Source organism: Leopardus geoffroyi, chromosome A2 (genome assembly GCF_018350155.1).
Source record: "Leopardus geoffroyi isolate Oge1 chromosome A2, O.geoffroyi_Oge1_pat1.0, whole genome shotgun sequence".
NCBI lineage: Eukaryota > Metazoa > Chordata > Mammalia > Carnivora > Felidae > Leopardus > Leopardus geoffroyi.
The window spans coordinates 157,630,403-157,651,574 of record NC_059331.1 but is presented as its reverse complement, the minus strand read 5'-3'; the positions used below and the strand labels follow the sequence as shown (position 1 = coordinate 157,651,574).

General features: G+C 53.6%; 3 protein-coding genes across 9 annotated transcripts in view; 1 reads left to right on the top strand and 2 right to left on the bottom strand.

The window, feature by feature from the left end:
• Window positions 1-1,990: 1,990 nt before the first annotated feature.
• On the bottom strand, window positions 1,991-10,417 carry LOC123607036 (translation initiation factor IF-2-like). Of its 5 annotated transcripts, XR_006716618.1 has the most exons (3): window positions 10,127-10,417; window positions 3,893-4,030; window positions 1,991-2,705 (listed from the first exon to the last, which is right to left on the bottom strand). XR_006716618.1 is itself a non-coding variant. In XM_045495999.1 (2 exons), the coding sequence occupies exons 1-2, from the start codon at window positions 9,614-9,616 to the stop codon at window positions 8,075-8,077; spliced, it is 747 nt and encodes a 248-aa protein (XP_045351955.1). In that variant the 3' UTR covers window positions 6,601-8,074. The 5 variants fall into 5 exon arrangements, 1 of the variants encoding a protein (XP_045351955.1); XR_006716617.1 differs by having other exon boundaries at window positions 1,991-4,030; XR_006716616.1 differs by lacking the exons at window positions 1,991-2,705; window positions 3,893-4,030 and adding an exon at window positions 6,601-8,092.
• On the top strand, window positions 9,530-19,402 carry FAM131B (family with sequence similarity 131 member B). The gene is made up of 7 exons (XM_045495990.1): window positions 9,530-9,642; window positions 12,038-12,147; window positions 12,507-12,542; window positions 12,807-12,900; window positions 13,188-13,385; window positions 15,516-15,659; window positions 15,858-19,402. The coding sequence occupies exons 1-7, from the start codon at window positions 9,615-9,617 to the stop codon at window positions 16,328-16,330; spliced, it is 1,083 nt and encodes a 360-aa protein (XP_045351946.1). The 5' UTR covers window positions 9,530-9,614; the 3' UTR covers window positions 16,331-19,402.
• CLCN1 (chloride voltage-gated channel 1) overlaps window positions 18,942-21,172 on the bottom strand; it is a 33,612-nt gene continuing 31,381 nt past the window's right edge. For all 3 annotated transcript variants that reach the window (XM_045495973.1, XM_045495972.1, XM_045495971.1), the window contains exon 23: window positions 18,942-21,020. In XM_045495973.1, coding sequence (XP_045351929.1) covers window positions 20,649-21,020 — 372 coding nt within the window. In that variant the 3' untranslated portion in view covers window positions 18,942-20,648. The remainder of the gene's footprint in view (window positions 21,021-21,172) is intronic.

Sequence of the window (21,172 nt, the reverse complement as noted above, 5' to 3'; positions counted from 1 at the left end):
GCCCCATGAAGGTATGAGTTTTGGCCCCTAGCACCTAGAAAAGTACTGACATATAGATGCTCAATAAATACTTGTAATATGGAATGAATGAATGAATGAATGAATGAATGAAATGAATTGGCAAAGAAAGAAGGCAGAGAAGGAGCAGCCAGAAAGGCAGGAGGAAAACCAGGAAAGAATGTTCAGGGACAAGGGAGTGGTCAACTGTGGAATGCTCCCGGTATGTCAGGTTTGTATTAGAAATGCACACAATCTGCCGGAGGATACAGGAGCCCACCGCGTGAGCTGTTTCCGTGAAGACGCCACCCTGGAGTGGGGTGAGGAGTGGGTGGAAGCAGGGAAATGAGGGTGAGTATTAGCAGCTCTTCTGAGCCCTCTGGCTGTGAAGGAAACTGGAGATATGGGGAGTGAAAGACCAAGTGGCAAATTCCAGCTCCCTTTAGAATGCAGAACTTGCTCCCATCTCCTCCCTCAACTCGATTCTCCACTGTCAGTAATAAAGTCCAACCTCCATTACCACCAGCTGCCACGGCGCATGTATATATATGTATATGTATATACACACACACACACACACACACACACACGCACACACACTCTGGTGCATATATATATATATATATATACACACATATATATACATATATATGTACATATATATATGTATGTATGCACAAGTCAGTTTGAAAGGAAATGTTGCAAAACGTGCATAGTGAAAATAACAGGTGATGGCTTTGGTTTCTTCTTTCTGCTTGTGTGTATTTAAAAATTGTTTTTCTAGGTGCTCCTGGCTGGCTCAGTCTGTAGAGTGTGCAACCCTTAATCTCAGGGCTCTGGGTTCAAACCCCACGTTGGGTGTGGAGCCTACTTACAATAATAACTTTTTTCTAAAACGAGTACATATTGCTTGAGAAAAACATGTCTGCACCACCCAGAATTCAAAACCTCCCATCTCTTTTGGACTTTCCCGTCCAGGTGGGTCCACTGCCCATTGGCAGGACAATCATGATTGATTCGGACAATAAACAGCCCTCACCTTCCCCACTACCCAGGAGAGTGGAGCCTTGTCCCCATCAGCTTATCACCGCAAAAAAACCCTAACCAAACGATGACCTGCACATAGACACAAAGATTACACACCCATGACACACCCAGAGGAAAGCTCTGGAACTCCGAAGTTAGAACAGTGTTCTTTTTTTTAATTATTACTATTGTGTTAAGAACACTTAGCATGAAATCTACACTTTCAGAACAATGTTCATTTTACCCAGAAGGAGCTGATCAGTCTACGTGAGCCAAAGGAGTATGGGATCTGAGCATATTTCAGCAGTGTTCGGTGTTACACACATTTTACACAATAAAATCAGAAAAATAATCCAATGTAGGTTTAGGGTAGCATCATGGGATAGGGCAAAGAATGCTAGAAGAGAGATGGAGAACATGAGTTTTGGTTTCAGTTGTCACTTTTTAGCCATAGGACTGTGAAGATCTGAGCAATGAATCCTCCTTGTCTGTGAAACTATAGCAACAGACTTGATGTCTACGGTCTTGTCCAGTTCCAACACTCACAGCCCTGTATTTAATGCCCTGTATATCCACTGCTCTCCCACTGTCAGGAAGACACCTCTGCTGTCTTCTCTGGACCTGGCTGGCTTGCTTATAGAAGAAGACAGCAGACTGGGAAGGGTGGAGTCCTGGAGCTACACTGACCCGTTATGTATTAAATACACACCACTTAAGATCCAGGACCGGGGCGCCTGGTTGGCGCAGTCGGTTAAGCGTCCGACTTCAGCCAGGTCACGATCTCGCGGTCCGTGAGTTCGAGCCCCGCGTCAGGCTCTGGGCTGATGGCTCAGAGCCTGCAGCCTGTTTCCGATTCTGTGTCTCCCTCTCTCTCTGCCCCTCCCCCGTTCATGCTCTGTCTCTCTCTGTCCCAAAAATAAATAAACGTTGAAAAAAATTTAAAAAAAAAAGAAAAAAAAAAAGATCCAGGACCAGTTGCAGGAAAGAAGACAAGATTCCAGGCAGTTAGACATTGCAGCAAAACCAAGAAAGCATCTGCAAGGGGAATTCATGCTGAGATTGCAGGACATCCCAAGAGCGAGGGAAGGCAAGGGGGTTGGGAACCCAGAATGGGGGTATATTCAGGAATCCGAAAGGGGGGCTGTCAACTGTCAGCTGGCAGGTAGTAATGGAGCGTCAGCCACAAGGCTCGTAATTCAGAGCCAAGACCAGGGGAGTAAGCACAGGAAAGCATCTCGCCTGGGGGATCTGGGCATTAAGGGGGTGCCAGCAGGGGGCAGATGAGAGGGCTCCACAAGCATGATGTGACAGGGCTGCTCCTCTCCCCTGAGTTAGTGCATACTGGCCAGACAGCTATCGACGATGTGATGCTCAGAGCAGAACCTTCCAGTTCCCAATTCTCACTGATTCTCCCGGAGGGAGGGGCACCACATTGGCACGTAGGCTGGAGGAAGTGACTGTCTGGAGTTACCTACCTGATTCTTCCCTTTCTGTCAGTGGTTCTGGGATGTGGGAGTGCTGAGCACTTGCTTGATGTCTGAAGGTCCCGTCTGGTCTGGCTCTCTTACGATTGATAAACTCCATTTTTTTATTGCTTACCCGGCCCCTGACGCATGCTTGCCCAAATTCCAGGCCTGCTTCCTTGGTTCTGGCATCCTGCCTGGTCCGCTGCTGGCTGTGACCTGGACATGATGAGAATGATACCCCCGAGGCCCTTAAATATAAACTTGGGGCCTGACTTGGAAGCTGTAGTAGAGCCCTGACATCGTTCTGGGCCCTCTGGACGAAACCTTCCCTTCTATGAGGGAGGTAGGATCCCACTGGCCTAGAACCTCTGGCCTGGCCTTTCTCATCGGAATGTTTGGTGGGAACCCCCAACTCTGAAGGGATTCTCTTTCAGCCTTTCCCACAGAGCTGCTTCTCAAAGAGAAGACAGGGCAGATGCATGGCCTTGATATCTTAATGTGGTTTGGGTACTCTCTTCTGCTGAATAGATCCACAGGATCCTTAAAATGTGGATTCGGTGATGCTGACCTGCCCATGCAGGAGACTTTGCCCCATACTGGGAGGCTGCACCATGGGTGGGGGGTGGGGGGTGGGGAGGGCGCTAACACTCCCCAGCTACCAAGCTTCCTTGTCTCACTACGTTGGAGTGAGCTCACCTTACGTAGAGTCGTAAAGTTCTTCGAAGTTTCAAACGTCATCTGAGAGTCAAACCAGCAATGACCCATGCTGGTCTAAAAGGGTTTATCTTCCTCAATGTCCAGGAGATCAGAGATTGGTCAAATGGGGCCTTTTGGCCTCCACCACCACCAAGGAAGCCAGAGAAGTTCTGCTGTGGAACGCGTCAGCCTGTATAAATTGCGGCCCTGACAGGAGCCGCCTCTCTTCTGAGGGCAAACGCACGGAGGAGGCGGCCACCTCCTACTCCATGGAAATACAATCTGCACACTGCCAACACCCCTGCCCCTCCGTGACTTAGCTCTGGGTCTGCACCTGTGTGTCAGGAACCTAACCCCCAAGTTCCATTCTTTGTCTTTGTTCCCTGAGGATTAAGTCAATTACTCCCATTAAAAAGAATACCCACCTCCATCACTGCCCTGCCTCAGCCTCTTCTAATTTCCACCCAGATGCCCGTGCTGTTCCCAAGTACACCGTCACCAAATGACCTACCGCAGCACGTTCCCCAATTTCTCCAGGATCTGCAGGCCTACTTCTGGCGCCTTCAGCAAACACGGCCTCCTGTGAGCCACTAAGGGCTGCCACGAAGCTGACTACACGTGGGGGCGGCCTGAGTCACCTGCTGTCACCCTGAGATAGAGACTTTGATACGAAACACCGGCATTGATACATAGGAACTGAGACTCACCAGTCATCAGTGCCTCAGGACAGCATCAAAGACCCATGGTAGTGGCTGTAAGTGTCCCTGAAGAAAGATCCTTGCCTTTTCATTTCAAAACGTAGGAATGTAGACAGATTTGGCCCTCTCTTCAGCTTACGGCCCCACCTTCAAAAAAGAAAGACAAGACTGAAGGAATGTGTATCAGATAAAACCCTGAACCAAGTAACTCTAGTTATTTTAAAAAACAGAGGAGCGAACACATAAATAAAGCTCTCTCCCACCGCATCCAGGATGAACTTTCTATTTGAGGGGCTGAGTTTATGCTCTAGTTTCTTCCCTTTCCAGCTGGGTAATTTTGGGGAAAAGAAAGCTAATAGGCCTCTAAGCCCAGATTTCTCTCTCTCTCTCTTTAATGTTTATTTACTTTTAACAGAGAGAGAGTGAACAGGGAAGGGGAAGAGAGAGAGGTTCTGAAGCACAGAGTCTGACACGGGGCTCGAACTCACAAGCGGTGAGATCATGACCTGAGCCGAAGTCGGACGCTTAACCAACTGAGCCACGCAGGCGCCCCATCTAAGCCCAGATTTCTCAACTGCAACACAAATATAATGATTTCCTTCCTGGACTGTTGTAAGAAGACACTGAAAACGCTTTGTCAACTGCTAAGTGATAGTTGCCTATTACTTATTGTTATTTTATTGTATCTCCCCCTCTTAGTAGATGATCTCACTTCCCACTTCTCAGAGAAAACAGACACCATCAGACTGGAATCCCTCATCTTGCCGACACCAAACGTGCAACCTACTGGCATCTGCTCCATCGTTCCATCTGCTAGAATCGCTGGGCTCCTCCATCTGAGCCCAGTCCCCCTCCCTCAGCCTTGTGGGCATCCCTCGTGGCTGCCTTAGGAAATCACGTTCAGCATTGATGAGTCTTCCTCTCCTGTACTTTGAACCTCCCCCTCTCAGTTGGATCTTTTCATCTGCCCTTAACGGTGATCTAGTGTCTCCCATTACAACAAAATAAATTCTTTATTAAGCTGTTGTGATTTTAAATTTAAAAAAAATTTTTTTAAGTTTATTTATTTTAGAGAGAGACAGAGCGTGAACAGGGGAGGGGCAGAGAGAGAGAGAGGGAGACACAGGATCCGAAACAGGCTCCAGGCTCTGAGCTGTCAGCACAGTGGGGCTCAAACCCACGAACCAGCAGATCATGACCTGAGCTACAGTCGGACACTTAACCAACTGAGCCACCCAGGCGCCCAAAGCCGTTGTGTTTTTAGAGTTGCCTCTCCATTTGTTCGGGACAGGCATGAAGCTTAAGATGTGGCTCTTCTCGTCCTGCGGATAAAAGGGACATATCTTTGTTTTGGGGGACCCAAGCTTCAAAATGGGATGTCATCTGCTTTGCTTGGTCATTTAAGTTGGTTCTATTAACAGGATTATTAATAAGCTCCTGCAGAATTAGAGAGTTCTCCACTCCACCACCACTACCAAAAATATATTTAGAGGTCAAGGGTTCTTTTTTTATTTAAGATTTTTAAAATTATTTTTAAGTAATCTCTATACCCAACATGGGGCTCGAATTTATAATCCAGAGATCAAGAGTCACATGCTCTACCGAATGAGCCAGCCAGGTGCCCCGGAGGCCAGGGATTCTTAAACATTTTTCTGCCCTGGATCCCTTGGCAATCTGGGAAATCCACGGCTTCCCTGTCAGAATAATACTAAATGCATCACATAAAACACAAAGGGAACCACTAATGTAAAAAAAAAAGTTATTATAAAATTGTGATATGGTAATATATCTGGTTCTTTATAAAAGCATTAAATGGGAAAACGTGCACACAGGTGAATACCACCATAGTTTCAAAGTAGTGATGACCATGAAGGCTAGTGTAAGAAATCTGCAGCAGCTATTGTATAATGGAAACATCTGCGATTTTTATGGGCGGTGAAGACACAGTACAACAGCTGTAACACCACTGTGCTTTGCTGCCTATATGCATAACTGAAGGACATGGGGAATTTTAGGTACAAGTCAGTGAACATAAAGATTTAGGTCTTGGGGTGCCTGGGTGGCTCAGTTGGTTAAGCATCCAACCTCACTCAGGTCACGATCCCACGGTTTATGCATTCGAGCTCCACATCGGGCTCTGTGCTGTCAGCTCAGGACATGGAGCCTGCTTCGGATTCTGTATCTCCCTCTCTCTCTTCCCATCCCCCGCTCACAGTCTGTCTCTCTCAAAAATAAACATTAAAAAACATTTTTTTTTTTTTTTTTAAATTTAAGACTTAAGTCTTCCCAACCAAGGTTATGGACTCTGGATTATGCCCATGGATTCTGGGACAAGAGCTCCTGTCTTATCTTGTTTTGTTTTAAAGGTGTGTGTGTGTGTGTGTGTGTGTTTTATCTCTGAGAGAAAGAGAGCAAGGGAGGGGCAGCAAGAGAGGGAGACAGAATCCCAAGCAGGCTCTGCCCTGTTAGTGCAGAGCCCAAAGTGGGGCTCAAACCAACAAACCCATGAGATCATGACCTGAGCAGAAGCTGGGTGCTTAATCAGCTGAGCCACCCAGGTGCCCCAGGAGTCCCTGTTTTAGGTTGTACTGTTTCTGAATGTGGTTTTGTTCCTTTTGTCCAAGAGCTATCCATAGGAGATTAGGAGCATGAAGTAGCAACAACAGAGAGGGTGGAAACATCACTTCACCATGTCGTACCAATGCCATTCTGGGACATTTGGCCAAACTCCTTTAGTTTTAGACTTTGCTAATGGACTGGTTAATATTGTGGTATCACTGAGGGCCAAACTTAACTGATGAGTGGGCTTGGACTCCTGTAAGACACAGGCTTCCCACAGGGAATCCCATAAATTACTTGGGATGGAAAGTCTGACAAAAGGCAGGAGAATGTGTGTATGCGATTTGTAAACAAAACTTGAAATACTCTAATTCTTATATTACAGTCTGCTTCTCTATATAATGTCACAATATATTTTGTCACAATAGGTCAACAAATACAATTATAAAATATGATCAATGGCTACACAGTATTCTAAGCATATACCGTAATTTATTTAATTAACCCCCAGGTTTGAGCATGTGAGTTCTTTCATTATTATGTAAATAGCGCCCTGATGGGTGCTGTAGATTAAATCTTTGTCCACGGTCTATTTTTATTTCCTTGGAATATTTCTATAAATGGAATAGCTGTGTCACAATTTAGTAATGTCGCAACAACAGCAATGCATATTTTAAAGATTTTTTGATCAGTGCTGTCAAATCGTTCTCCAGAAAGGTTGTTCCTGTTCGTATCAGAACTGGAATCTTTGACCTTGGCTCAGAAGACGGCAAAGAGACCGGGAGAATGCCTGTAAATAGTGAGCAGAGGATCCTGTAGCAGAAGCCGGAAGAAAGCAGGCCAGTGTCGTGCCTATGATGTTCTGCTTTTCTCTGGTGCTGGAAATGCCCTTTAGGCAGAATGTGGACCAGGACTGAGTCTTCAAGGCCTGGGGTCCCTTGTGTTGACTTGATGCAGATCATTTGGATAAACCCAGCCTCGTCGAACGAGGGGAGTGGTCTGTATCCATGTTTGGACCAGACTAATAGTGAGAATACTGGAATCAGAGAGCACGCCAGAGGCAGAGCAGGTTCGAGGGGGAAGGCATGAGCAGAGCTGGCCACTTTGTCTGTTACTTCCTGACCTGGACATTCCCATCAGCACTGCTTCTCCACCGGAAAATAGGGGTTGACCGGCACCTGCTGTAGTAAAGAAGGCTGTTTCTCTTCCTCCTTCTCTTCCTCCTTCTTCCTCTCCTCCTTCTCCCCCCACCCCCCGCACTCTTTCCATTTTCTTTCCTTCTCAGCTAGACAGTGTATTCCAGGAGGGCAGAAGCCATGTGATGCTTCTTTTGTAAAACCAACAAGAGTAGATATGGGGGAAAATACTCGGGAATTCTTCTGTCAAAATAAGGTATCAGGTCTTGCCACAGTCACACCAGATGATTGAAATCTCAGCAGACTTACTGACCGCTCTCTCTTCTCTCTCATGGTTTTGTAGATGCAGATTTGGTTTATTTCTTCATGCACAGAGACCAAAGATCAGTTCTGTCTCCATAATCTCATCTCCCAGATCTGCAATTAGATTATTAGCCTCTTTTCTCCCATCTCTCATCTGGGATTCCACAGAATGTAGTGATTATCACCCCAGAGTTTAGTGTCCATTCAGACTCTAAAGGTTAAAAAGATGCATCTATTAGAGTTGGTCTCTTGCCCTGGGGACACCCACACAGCGGACCCCCAGCCAGGTGCCCTGCTCCTGCCCAACCTCAGGAGGGACATGAAAGCTGGTGAGGAGCAAACAGCCCTGGATTAGCATTTGCTCTGTCATTGGTGCTAACCTTGTCTGCCGTCTCACACTTCAGGTTTGTGGGTGGCTGCTTAGACCCACAAACAAAAAGAGTCTCCTTGCCCTTTCTTGTGTCTTTCCTAGACTTCACTTCTTGCCTGCTTTAACTGTGGTGCCCACTTGACCCCTGCCACGTACATCACGCTTTCTCTCAGTTTTTTTTTTTTTTTTAACGTTTACTTATTTTTGAGAGAGAGAGACAGGGCATGAGCATGGGAGGGCACAGAGAGAGGGAGACACAGAATCCTAAGCAGGCTCCAGGCTCTGAGCTGTCAGCAAAGAGCCTGACGCGGGGCTCGAACTCACGAACCGTGAGATGACCTGGGCCACAACCCAGGCGCCCCATCTCTCTCCATCTCTTACCCATGAGGCCCTGGGTACCTACCTGACCCCTTCTGGCTAGCCAGGGGGCAATCCTCTCCTCTCTTGACTGCTTCCTTCCTGACATCCATGCTCTCGTTTGTCAGCGAAGACCAAGGCTCAGAAAGTTAAACGGGATTTAAAACTATGCCTTCTAGTCGGTCTCGAGTCCCGATTTTCACTTCCCTCTGGCTGGGACCGAATCGCCCCGTTCCACTCCCCCAGCCCCAGTCGGGCCCGGAGATGATCTGCACCCACCCCCACAGCCATCCGCGAGTTTCCAGCGAGCGCCCAGGACACCCGCAAACACTTCGCGATCTGTTTGGGTGCACTAAACAGCGCACAGGAAGCGCAGAGCAACGGTGGCCGTATCCTATCGCGCTCGCGCTCGCGCTCGCGTGCCAGCTGCCGCCCCGGGAAGAAAACAAGTGTTTGCGGAATTTGGCGGCCACGGCCCTCCACCCGGGCTTTATTGCACCGCCCCGCCTTTCTCCCCGGGCATCCCCAACCGCGGCCCTCGAAATCCATCCTCCAGGAGCGGGGTTCTCTCCCCGGCTCCCGGAGACCCGAGGCGGGCGTCCCCCGGGTCTCCGGCACCCCCAGGGGCGCGAGCCCGGCCGGGAGCCGGCGAGGAGCCCCCGCGCGCGCGCCGGGGGCAGGGCCGGCGGAGGGGAGCGCCGCGAGGTGCGCAGGGCGCGCGGCGGCGGGGTCGAGGGCAGGGGCGGGGAGGCGCCACGCGCAGCCAATCCCCGGGCCGCCCCCTCCCCGCCGCCGCCGCCAGCCGAGCCGGGGCGGGGGAGCCAGGCGGCGGCGGCGGCGGCGACGGAGGCTGCCGCGGGGAGGGATGGAGAGGGGAGGGGGGAGCGGAGCCGAGCGGAGACAGCCGCGGCGCTGCAGAGCGGCTGGGGCGGCGGCGCGGCTCCCGGTGCTGCCCCCGGCGCCCGCCCCGCGGCGGTGAGCGCCCGGCCACGGAGGCGCCGGAGCCATGGGCTGCATCGGCTCCCGGACCGTGGGTGGGTACCGCGGCGGGGCGGGGGCGGGCGGAGGCGGGCTCGGCCCGCGCCGGTCCCCGGCCCCCCTCCCCCACCGCTCCCGGCGCCCCCCCCGCCCCGCCCGGCCTGGCTCCCGCACTTTCCCTGCGCTCGCCTCTCCTCCGCGCCCGCTCGCCCCTCGCGTCTCCGGGGCCGGCCGCCCTCTCCGCTCCTCCGCTCCCTCGTCGCCCTCCGGCCTCCCTGCGCCGCCCTCCCCCAGGCGCGGTCCCTCTCCATCATCTCTCCACCGGCCTCCTCTCCCTCCGCGGCCGCTCTCCCTACTCCCGCGTCCCCTCGCCTGCCACCTCCAGGCCCTCCGCCTCGACTCTGCCCTCCCCGGCGCCTCTCCCCCTCCATTTCTGGGGCAGCCCCTCCCGAGGACCCCCGGCCTCCGCCCCGGCAGGAGTCCTTCTCACGCCCCCCCCCCCCCCACCGCCTCCGTCTGGCTTGGGTGTTTTGCTCCCACCTCTTTGCTTCTCTCTTGCCTTTTTCTGTCGTTCCAGCCTCCCCCGATTCGCATTGTTCACGTGCATTTTCCCTCCGGGGCGGGGGCGGGATGCGCCTGGTGCCTTGGGGAGGGAAACGGGGTCCACGCCCGGAGAAAATGGGGCCGCACCGGGCCGGGCTGGAGGGAAGGGCTGGGGGGCGCGGGGAGGAGGCGGGGGTTTAGGGGGACGGACCGGGGTCGGGAGCCGGCTCCCGGGAGGGTGGGGCCGGCCCGAGGAGCCGGGACCTGCACCTGTCGGCGGGGGCTGGCGGGGCGGGGCCGTCTCTTTATTTACCTTGGACTGGGGGCGGGCACGGGCGCTTCCTAAGTCTTCTCTCCCCTCAGCCTCTGCCTCGCTTCTACCCCCCTGTCCCCCGGCCCACGCACCCACTCCACGCTCATGGCTCAACGAATGAGTCCAGCCCTCTCCCCAAACCCCCAATTTTCCCCCACTTCTCCCGCCTACACGACCCAGTGACCTCAGGCTGAGAGAATAATTCGTATTATTATTACAAACAAACTCACTCTCCGGAAGCCTGATTTCTCTGAGACCCGGTTTATTTCCATGGATACCCCCCTCCTCTGCTTTCACCTCTTCCCAGGGTTCTCTCTCTCCCCCTCCCTGCCCCCCAGGGCTCTGACTCAGCTCTCCCTCCTCTACAAAGGCCACCTCCCCCTCCCCTCTCTCTTGCTCTGCCCTCTTCATCCCTGCTCTCCTCTCTGTCCGCCCCGTTCCTGCTCTCTACGCCCGGAGGCTCATTTCCTCTTCCCTGCCGGCCACAGCCCCTGGTCTGACCCATCTCCTCACTCCCCTGTAGCCCTGAGGGAGAGGGGTTCACCCACGAGGGGTCCTGCCTCCTTCCCACCCATTAACCACCATCCCTCTGCACTAGCGGTGGGGATGCATGCTGAATGCCTCCTCCTGCTCCAGACTCCGTTCCCTTCTCTCCGTCCCAAGACTGGGCCCCTAACCCCAAATTCAGAATCACAAAACTCCGCATGCAGGAAGGACCGATAAGGTCCGATTCCACAGCCATCTGATCCTTGAGCCCCTTTCCAACTGCTCAGGCGGTTCCTCCCCCGCCTGCCTCCCGGGAGAGGCACCACCCTGCCCTCTTGCCAGCGTCTGCCTTGGCCACATGCTCTCACCTGAACAATTACCATCAGTTTCCCAGTCAGCCCTCAGACCCTGTCCACCCCTCCCATTGTCTTCGCCTTCTCTTTGACTTGAATGCCTATCCTTTTAGTTCCAGTTTTAAAAAGTTCCCTTGTCTCCTCCTCCGACCCCCTTTGCTCCTCTCCCATCCATCACTTGCCTCCCAACCGCGAGGGAAAAAGATCACACCTCACTCTTGGCCTCCTCTCCCGTCACCGTTTCCCGGTGAACACACGCAGTTCCTGCCTCTATCCCCACCACATCCCCTCCCTGTCAGACAAATTCGCCAACTCCAAGATACAAGCCGTAAAGCCCACTTGGAGGGAAGCTCACCCCTAAAGAAGTTCTGCCCTTAACTGTAGGAACATCATAGCTCTCATGCTCTCCCATCTAGAAACACTCCAGGATTCCTCAGGACAGAATAAAGAACTGTTTTCCTGCTAAAACCCAACCACCAACCCCCTTCGTTTCGACGACAACAAATAAGGCCATATAACACTTTCCTGGGAGGGAATATTTTGGCTCAACCTTACAGTTTGTCCCTACCAAAAATTTGGGGGAGAGGAGGGATGTAAAAGGGCCCGCGCTATCAGAAGGAGCAGTGGCTGGAGGGAAGGGAGGGGTCTGGAGGGGCTGCCCCTGTGTGGCCTCAGCATTGTGAGACCCAAGAGGGGCCTGTGGGCTGGGACCTAGGGAGGCTGAAGGTCAAGCAAGTAACCCTGTGGCCGCTGCAGGGAATGAGGTGATTGCGGTGGATTGGAAGGGCCTGAAGGATGTCGACCAAATCAACATGGACAGCACCAGCTCGCTGCACGGGAGCAGCCTCCACCGGCCGTCCACCGAGGTGAGGCCCCGTGCCCTGCTGCCCCCCTAACCAAAGGACTTTTAGAAGACCCCAGAGACCATCCTGAACAAAGCCGCCCAGTTGCCCGATCCTTGAATTATCTTCCTAAATTCCAAGAGAACATCCCAGACACTCCTTCAGACTGACACTTTTACAGAACATTTCCTTTCCTCAAAACACAGGCCAAATGTTCTACTCTAAGATCCTAATTCCCTATGTTAAGCTGGGGGGGGGGGGAGGGTGGGAAAAAAAACCTCTCTACTTCACACACTTCTGGAAGTCCCTGGGGGTGGGGGTGGGGGCTGCTTGCATTTCTGGAAGTGCCTGTGATCCCCGCTCCCTTTTCTCTCTCCTCACAGCAAACCCGAACTGATTTCTCCTGGGATGGCATCAATGTGAGTTCACCGCACCCCCCCCCCCCCCCCGGTTTTCTCTAGCTCCTCTCCCTTATATTCTCCCTTAGATTGGCTACAGAACACAGCTGTTCTAGGTTCCCTACCGACCTGCCATGCTTTTCAAGGGCAGTTAGGGGATGAGCTTCCTTGGGACTCCTGGGTATAATGAATGGTTCCCTTATCACCTGCCCTGGCTCAGGCCCTTCCTTCCTCCTGGAAACCGTGAACTCTCCTCTGCCCCTCCTCCCACATTCTCTATCCCAGCTCTCCATGGAGGACACCACTTCCATTCTGCCGAAGCTTAAGCGAAACTCTAATGCCTACGGCATTGGGGCCCTGGCCAAATCATCATTCTCAGGTGAGACTCCCGACCTGCGGATGTGTCCAGAGAGGAGAATCCCTACAGACTCCTGGTCTCGATCTCCTTGCTCCTTCGGATCTAAAGAAGACCCCCCACCCCCCACCCCTGACCTATTTGCCCTTTCCTTCATGCCCTCCTGTCCAGGCTGCCCCTCATATGGAGGCCTAAGGGATCCCTTCCCTCATCGGGCGGAGTCCCATGGGACTCGGGTGGGGCTACCAGGTGGGTCTTGTATGGGCATCCTGTGATATTCTGGAGGATGTGGGGAATGTCTGGCCCCTCAGGGATTTCTCGCAGCATGAAGGACCATGTGACGAAGCCCACAGCCATGGGGCAAGGCCGGGTGGCCCACATGATTGAGTGGCAGGGCTGGGGGAAGGCACCAGCCATTCAGCCGCAACACAGCCACGAGGCGGTGCGCAGGGATACCGATGCCTACTCCGACCTCAGCGATGGCGAGAAGGAGGCACGTTTCCTAGCAGGTACTTGTTCTTGGGACCCTCAAGAGACACGTGTTCAGGATGGCCAGAGACTGACCTTTCAACCTGATCCCCTCTGGCAAGACTTGCTCTATCCATATCGTAACCATAAGACTTAATTTCCCCATCAGCTCTGATTTCAGACACTTGGACTTAATTGATTCGGATAAGGGTCTTCAAACTTATTTTCATTATCATCTCAGAAGTTAAGAAGAATTACATGGGATTGTGGGTCCACCTGTTCCAGATGCCTTCTGTTCTACCTGGGAGGACCGTCAGTACCTGATGGAAAGGCAGGGGCCTCTGACTCTGAAAGGCTCTCCTTCTACCCATGTTCTTTGTTTTTGTTTCTTTTTGTTTCTTTTTGAGAGAGAAGGAGGGGGGTGGAGAGCAGATGAGAGCCGGGTAGAGGGGCAGAGGGAGAGAGAGAGAATCCCAAGCAGCCCCATGCTCACTGTGGAGTCTGACGCAGGACTCCATCCCACAGCCCTGAGATCATGACCTGAGCCGAAGTCAAGAGTCCGATGCTCAACTGACTGAACCATTTAGGCCCCCTTCTACCCATGATTCTTGAGGAAAAAGAACAGAAAGCTGTGGGGATCCCTTCTAGCCTTTGCTCCCCAGCACCTTGCAGTAGAGGATTCCCTTACTTGGCTCATTACTTGTGACAGGCGCTAGGTCAAGGGGCCTGGGTGAGGAGAGGGTCGTATACAGAAGAGGTTTCTTTCCGGGAAAGTGGTATTGCTACAAGACAGGCATATAGCGTACCTACAACAGTGACCAAGCCCCTCTAACACGTCTCCATAGATACGTAGGAATAATGAGATCCAGAAGAGAAGAGAGGGCTCTCGGTGTTGGTGGTGTGGATGGTGGAAGAACTCTCCATGAGGAGGGGAGCCAAACATGTAGTGGGTAGGGAGTAGTTTAGGGCAGCTGGCTATGTAAACTTCAACTTAGGACTTTGGGATGGGGACTCCCAAGTCTACCCATCCTCCCTAGTCTATTCTCCCTCCCTTCTCCTTCCAATTTCTTGAACTTTCCACTTTTTTTTAAAAATGTTTATTTTATTTTTATTTTTGAGAGAGAGTGCACACACATGTGTGAGTGGGGGAGGGGGAGAGAGAGAATCCCAAGAGGAATCCATGCTGTCAGTGCAGCCCCCGATGTGGGGCTCAATCCCACAAACGACTTGAGACTAAATCAAGAGTCGGGCATGCAACCGTCAGCCACCCAGGTACCCCTCTTGACCTTTCCACTTAATACTACTATGGACCTACAAGCCCATGGTACTCCTTCGGGGATTCTCTGTTGAACCTGAACCCTCTCATTTAGATTCCTCTGTCTTTGACTACTAGCTAACATTCTTAAAACCTTCCAGAGATAAACTTCTGGGAATTCCTCATTTCAATCCCTTTGGATATCTTACCAGAAGACCCCTTAACTCTAGGAATTCTTTTTTTTTTTTTAAGTTTATTTATTTATTTGGGAGGGGGGAGGAGGAGGAATGGGGGTGGAGCAGAGAGGGCGAGAAACAATATCCTAAGCAGGTTCCATGCTCAGTGCAGAACCTGACGTGGGGCTTGATCTCACAACTGTGAAGTCATGACCTGAGCCAAAATCAAGAGTCAGTTGCTTAATGAACTGAGCCATCCGGGTGCCCCAACTCTAGGAATTCTTAATCTGACCTTCTGGGAAATCTCATGCGGTTTTGCCCTATTTTGGGGCATATGCAAAGTCTGTGTTGTCCAGTAGAGTAGCCACTGGCCACATGGTGGCTACTGAGAACTTGAAATGTGGCCAGTCTGAATGGAGATGCACCGTCAGTATAAAATACCCAGTGGATTTCAGAGACTCGTCTAAATAAAATAATGTAAACGATCTCATTAATCATTTTTATGTGGATTAAGTGTTGAAAGAAAATCTAATATATATTGGGTTAAGTGAGATATATTATAACAATTAATTTCATCTGTTTCTTTTAAAGTGTCTTTACTATGGCTACTAGAACATTTTAAATGACCAAAGTGGCTTGTATTATATTTCTGTTGAACGCGCTGCCTCGCTGTCCCTCTACCCCCCTGCATGTGTCTAAGGGCTCCCAGAGCTATCTCGTGCCAACCACTGTTCTTCTAGGTGTCATGGAGCAGTTTGCCATCTCCGAGGCCACACTCATGGCCTGGTCTTCCATGGATGGTGAGGACATGAGCGTCAACTCCGCCCAGGAGCCATTGGGCTGCAACTACAGTGACAACTACCAGGAGCTGATGGAGAGTCAAGGTGAGGGATGGTTCCTCTCAGGCCGAGGAGGCCTCCTTTGCTATCTAGGCTGCCTCTGTTCCTCTCTGTTCTTCTGAGACTTTCTGTTCATCTCAGCTTTCCTACTCTCCTCCCCGCGGTCTCCCTCTCATCCTCTGTGCTGTTGTTACTGCCTTTGACGTTCTGTAACCCTGCTGACCTCCGTGATTCTCTTCACAGATGCCCTTGCTCAAGCCCCCATGGATGGATGGCCTCACTCCTATGTGTCCCAGGGCATGTACTGTCTGGGGTCGTCAGATGCCTGGGAAGCCAGTGACCAGTCCCTCATCGCCTCCCCGGCCACAGGATCCTATCTTGGCCCTGCATTCGATGACTCACAGCCTAGCTTGCATGAAATGGGGCCTTCCCAACCTGCTTCCGGGTACTCTGCTCAGGAGCCTCCACCTTTGCTGGGGGCGGACGCTGACTGGGCTCCGGGGGGCGGTGGGGTGGACCTGGCTAGGGGCCCTGCTGAGGAGGAGAAGAGGCCGTTGGCCCCCGAGGAGGAAGAGGATGCAGGATGCCGGGACCTGGAGTCACTTTCCCCACGAGAAGACCCTGAGATGGCCACTGCCCTCAGCCGGAAGGTGTCTGATGTCACGTCCTCAGGTGTGCAGTCCTTTGATGAGGAGGAGGGCGAGGCTAACAACTAGCTTCCACCCACTCCATGCCCAGCCTTCCACTCCCAGCTGAGGGGCCTGGCTGCAACAACACCCTCCCTTCCCCCAGCAGTACAGCTGAGACCCGGGCAGAAGACCACGAGGAACCCAGGAGTTGCCTGTCCTCGCCAGGAAAATGGAGAGCCAGGGTGGGATTTAATCCAGGCATATGCTGTAGAACCACAGGTCCGGGAACTGAGGCCCAGGCAACCAGATGGCCGTGAACTTTGCTTGGCTGCGGGCTTCCGGGTCTGTGATGATGAAGCTCCAGGGCGTCTCCCGAGGTCGGGAGCACAGAGCGGCTTGTAGCCGTCGATGGGGATCTCACTTCTTCACTTTCTGATTCGTCTTCCAGGAGCCCTGACTGTGGCTGTGGGAATGCCTCCTTTCTCCATGTCACTCTTGCTTTTCCCGACTCTGTGTTTCCTCTGGCTGTGGCCCCAGCTCATCCCCACCGTGAGGAACAGACCTCAGGGGCTGTTGGTTTGGCTCGACAGGCACAGGGGAAGCCACCGAAAGGCACAGGTCCTTAGAGGGTGGAGAATCTGCCCTCAGCGAAAAATTGGCTTCTGAGATCGGGAGTCATGGGGGAGGAGCGTGTGGCAGCTGGGATGCACCGGGACTCGGACACGATTCTTTACATCAAGGCCTGCCCACAGCCCAGAAAGTCACCGATGAGACCAAGAACAAACATGGCCGCCTGTTCCGGGACCTTGACTATCCCGTGGCTGGAAGGAGGATCCAAGGATCTGGGGCCGGGGCTGGCTGCTCCAGCTCTTGCTTCCTTTTCTGCCTTCTTCTGGCTCCTGCTCTGGGAACCCTGGCCCTGAGGGGGTGACGCAGAATGCAGGTGTCCTGGCCAAACGGGGAAGCATGAGGGCTGTGTCTCCCTCCATCCACCCTCTAATTCTCTGGAGCTGTTTACACTTTTCTCTTTGCCTTTTCTACATTTTTATAACTTCTTGGGGACTCAGGGTTGAGTGGGGTGGAGGGAGGAGGCCGGTGCTGTCAGGCCCCAGCCAGGGTGGGCTGTTTGTGAAGGAGCAGTGTGGGCACAAGGCTCCTTTGCCCCTTCTTCAGCTGCTCCCAGGACTCCAAAGAGGGCCTCACAGGTGTTCTCCCTCCCTCCCCAGGCCTCCTGTGGAGGAAGAGAGGAGAATCAGAGTATTCTTCCTTCCAGGACAGGTGACAGTGAGGCATACGCCCCTGGAACGGCGTGCCCTCCCCCACCCAGTTCCCACTGTGGTGGGGACCTCTGTGTGGCGCTTCTGTGAGAGGTCCTGACAGCAGGGGCCGGGGGTAGAGCGAAGGCCGCTGCAGCTGTGGAGCTGGACGGCACACTGCCCTCCCTGCTGCAGTGCCACAGGGACACTGTGGGTGGGAGAGAGAAGCTGAGAGCTTCCTTGTTGCCTCTCCTCGTGCCCGACGAAGGCTGCGGGTCCAAGGCCTTGTGTCCCACCCAAAGTTTGTCAGGGGTCCTACCACTTTCTCCTCTGCCAGGAAGGGAGCACTGTCCCAGACCCTGGGCAGAACTGCACCCTCCCCCCCCCCCCCCCCAGTGCCCCAGACTTCTATTTCTTTGGAATGAGGAGGCTGAGAGTCGGGGTGTTTCTGTCCATCCATGACCCCACCCCCACGGAGTTCACCCTTTCATCTGTGCTCCTAAAATGCAGCCGAGAACAAGGGCCTGTGTCCTCCAGGGGAGGGGAGAATGGTTTTCCTGGGGTCGGTCTTTGGAGGACCCAGGAGTGGGCACGGTGAGCACACGTAAGCAAAGTCACCTTTTCTACAACTGTCTCAACAGAAGACCCCTCGCGTGTTTGAAAATGTGACCTGCCTCAGGTGGCGGCAGGACCAGTAGCTGGGAGCTCTGGAAGTGGCCTCGCGTGGCCCTCACGCCAGACTCCTGCCGCGGGTCCTCGGGGTTTTGCATGCTGGCGAGTCCCTGTGTCCTCGCCTGTGCCACCTGCCGTCTCAGCGCACCACCTTTCCCTCTTAGCCTCACCCCCTTCGTGCCTATGTTCTGCCCCCGTGCCCGGACCGCGGCGGCCATCCAGACCAGCGGGTTCGTTCATTACAGTTCCTTTGTGCTCAGGGCCTGTGGAGTCGGGAAAGGTGGACTGAAGCGGCGTTCTCCCCGTCCTCCCTTCCTCCCTCCCTTCCCCCAGGAAGCCAGATGGTCCCTGAAACAGTGGCTGGAACTGGGAGGGAGTCTAGCAGACTTTGCACGAGGAGGGGGCTTGCAGACCAGAGGTCAGGTGGGGGCCTGTATTTCCCACTCTGAACAGGGAGAAGAACCAAGGACCTGCCCTGGGACCCTCTTAGGACTCTGGTGGAGGGAGGAACTGCTCTCCGGTGCTGGGGGCAGGTGCATGGGGTTTGCTTATAGCCTATTCTAGGGGGAGGGGAGGGGCATGTGCAGAAAGAGGCTGTGGGGGGGCGGGGGGGTTGCTTTTTCCTTTGGGGTTAAAGGCTGTGCAGCACGTTTTACGACAGTCCTGGCACAGGGCTGCTTTTATATTCTTGTGAATGAAACTGCTCTTGCTCAATGATTTTCCTTTGGGGGGGAGGGGGGTGCACTTTCATTTTCAAATCACTTTATTAAAGAAAACTCCAAATCTCCCGTTCCTCCCCTTCCACTGCCCCACTGCCCCCCACGCCTTCCTTCTTGCCCCTCAGCTGAGGAGGGGCTCTTGGTGAATGAGTGTATGCCCTTCTCTTTGCCCCCACTTCTACATCCCACTCTGTGTCTTCCAGGTCTGGGAACTAATTCATTTTTATGGCCAGTCTTAGCATGTTTTCTTAATGTGACATTCCCACCCCAGGCCCAAGAGAGATTCTATGACATATATTACAGAGAGAATTATATATAAATATATATATATAAATATTATAGATTATTTACACATGGGCACGGGCTCACATGCCTACTGCCAACCCCCTCCCCAGGCTGTGCCCTCTCTCTCTCTCTCTCTCTCTCTCTCTCGGCCTGGGGAGGTGGAAGGGACGTGATGTTGGAGAGGGCTACAGGCTGTGTTCAATGGCACTAAACAGAATGTGGTGGCACATCTGACTATGAGTGTCTTATTTGGGGGGTGACGGAGACTGGGCACAGGGGAGGAGAAGGAGGAGAATGTCGGAAAGGGGTAAAACTGCAGAACCAGACAAGGCATAAAAGGAGGGAGGGAGGAAAGCCTTGGGTGTGGAGGCTCAGAGCACCCGAGACCACTTACAAGAAAGACAGGCTAACAGCAGACACCCTGTTGCCGATTGGGGGAGGATACGGATCTGACTTCCCCAGTGTGGGAAGCATCAAAGACATCTGCCATCTTGACTTTGAACCCTCCTCTCTCCACCTCTAGGAGAGGAACACAAAGAACCAGCCTAAAGGCTGGTGTCTGAGTGACCCAGTGACCTTGCCCTGAGCCTTGGTGCCGGGTAGAAGAAGCCACAGCCACAGCAGCGGGAGGGCACAGCCGACCCTTGGGCAGGACAGATCAGTGACGACACTGGGGAGGGGGATGTATGTTTCCAGGGAGTGACCTGGAAACTGGAGGGTGAGGAAACTGGTATGGGAGTGATTTCTGCCTGAAGGAGGTAGGAGTGACCCTGCTTCCTCCACAGAGAACTTTTCTCTGTCAGGCTGCCCCTCCTTTATCCACATTGCACTGCTTAAGTCTGAGGCAAAGGAGGAGGTGATGGGACCGGCCTTTCAGTGCCCTAGCGATGACCCTTGCCTCGTGACAGGTAGTGGGGGGCAACTTCCAGGGAGCCGGTGTGAGCCAGTGGGAGAACGGGGTGGGGGGCTCTGAGAGAGGGGTGCGGACTGTTCTGGGGTATATTCCGGGGCCATCTGTCCACGAGGTCATGAGGGCCTCCCATCTCCTCCACAGGCCACAGTCATGTGGGTCCCCGCCATGGAGACTGGCAGACACATAGGCAGAGCCAGGAAGGTGTTGGGACAAGAACATCAGGGGGCTCCTGGAGAATAAGGGGAGGCCTGAAAGTCGCAGGGTATGTCCCACCCCACACACCAGAGAGACTCGGGAAACCCCACGGACTATCAGGCCCTCCGCTGGGGTTAGAAGCCCCTGCCTGTCTGGATGGGGGGATGTGGCCTAAATAACTGATCAAGGCTACTCTCTGCTGCAAGGAACCCTCCTCTAAGACTGTCACTATGCCATTTCACAATTCCCAGGACGGGGCAGGACATCGGTGTGATCCCTCCAACCTCAGGACGTACCCTCTCCCACACAAAGCCAGCCTGGGGCCGGGGCCTCTGGACAGTCTTGAGGAGGAGGTCCTGGAGGCGTCACAGGATCAGTTCATCCTCGTCCTCCTCATCGGTGGACCGCAGACTGGGGCCCTGCAGGATATCAGCCAGCTCCTCTTCAGGCCCAGGACTCTCCACCAGCTCCAGCTCCTCTAGCTCGCCCTCCACCTTGGCTGGAGCCACCGAGAGAGGGGGCTCCGGGGAGGGGGAGGGCACGGGGGTCTCTGGGGAGGCGGGAGCCCTGTCCCCCGCCCCGGCCGCCCCGGTTCCGTCCTCAGGCAGGCTCCACGTGTCCGTGGGCGGGGGCGGGCCCCCAGGGTTCTTCCGAGCTGTCGTCGTGTTCCGGAAGCTGGCGAGGGGCGGGCGGAGCTGCACCCCGGACTTGGTGTGCCCTTCGATGGCCTTCTGCAGCTGCGGGGAGAGGGAAAGAGGGTACACGGTCGGGAAGAGGACGAAGATGGGGCAGGTGAGAGACACGGGCGCGAGAGTACAGACCCGCACAATGAGGAGGAACAGGACGCGTGGAGAGGCAGGAGACGGGGCCTGGGGGAGAGGCGCACCCG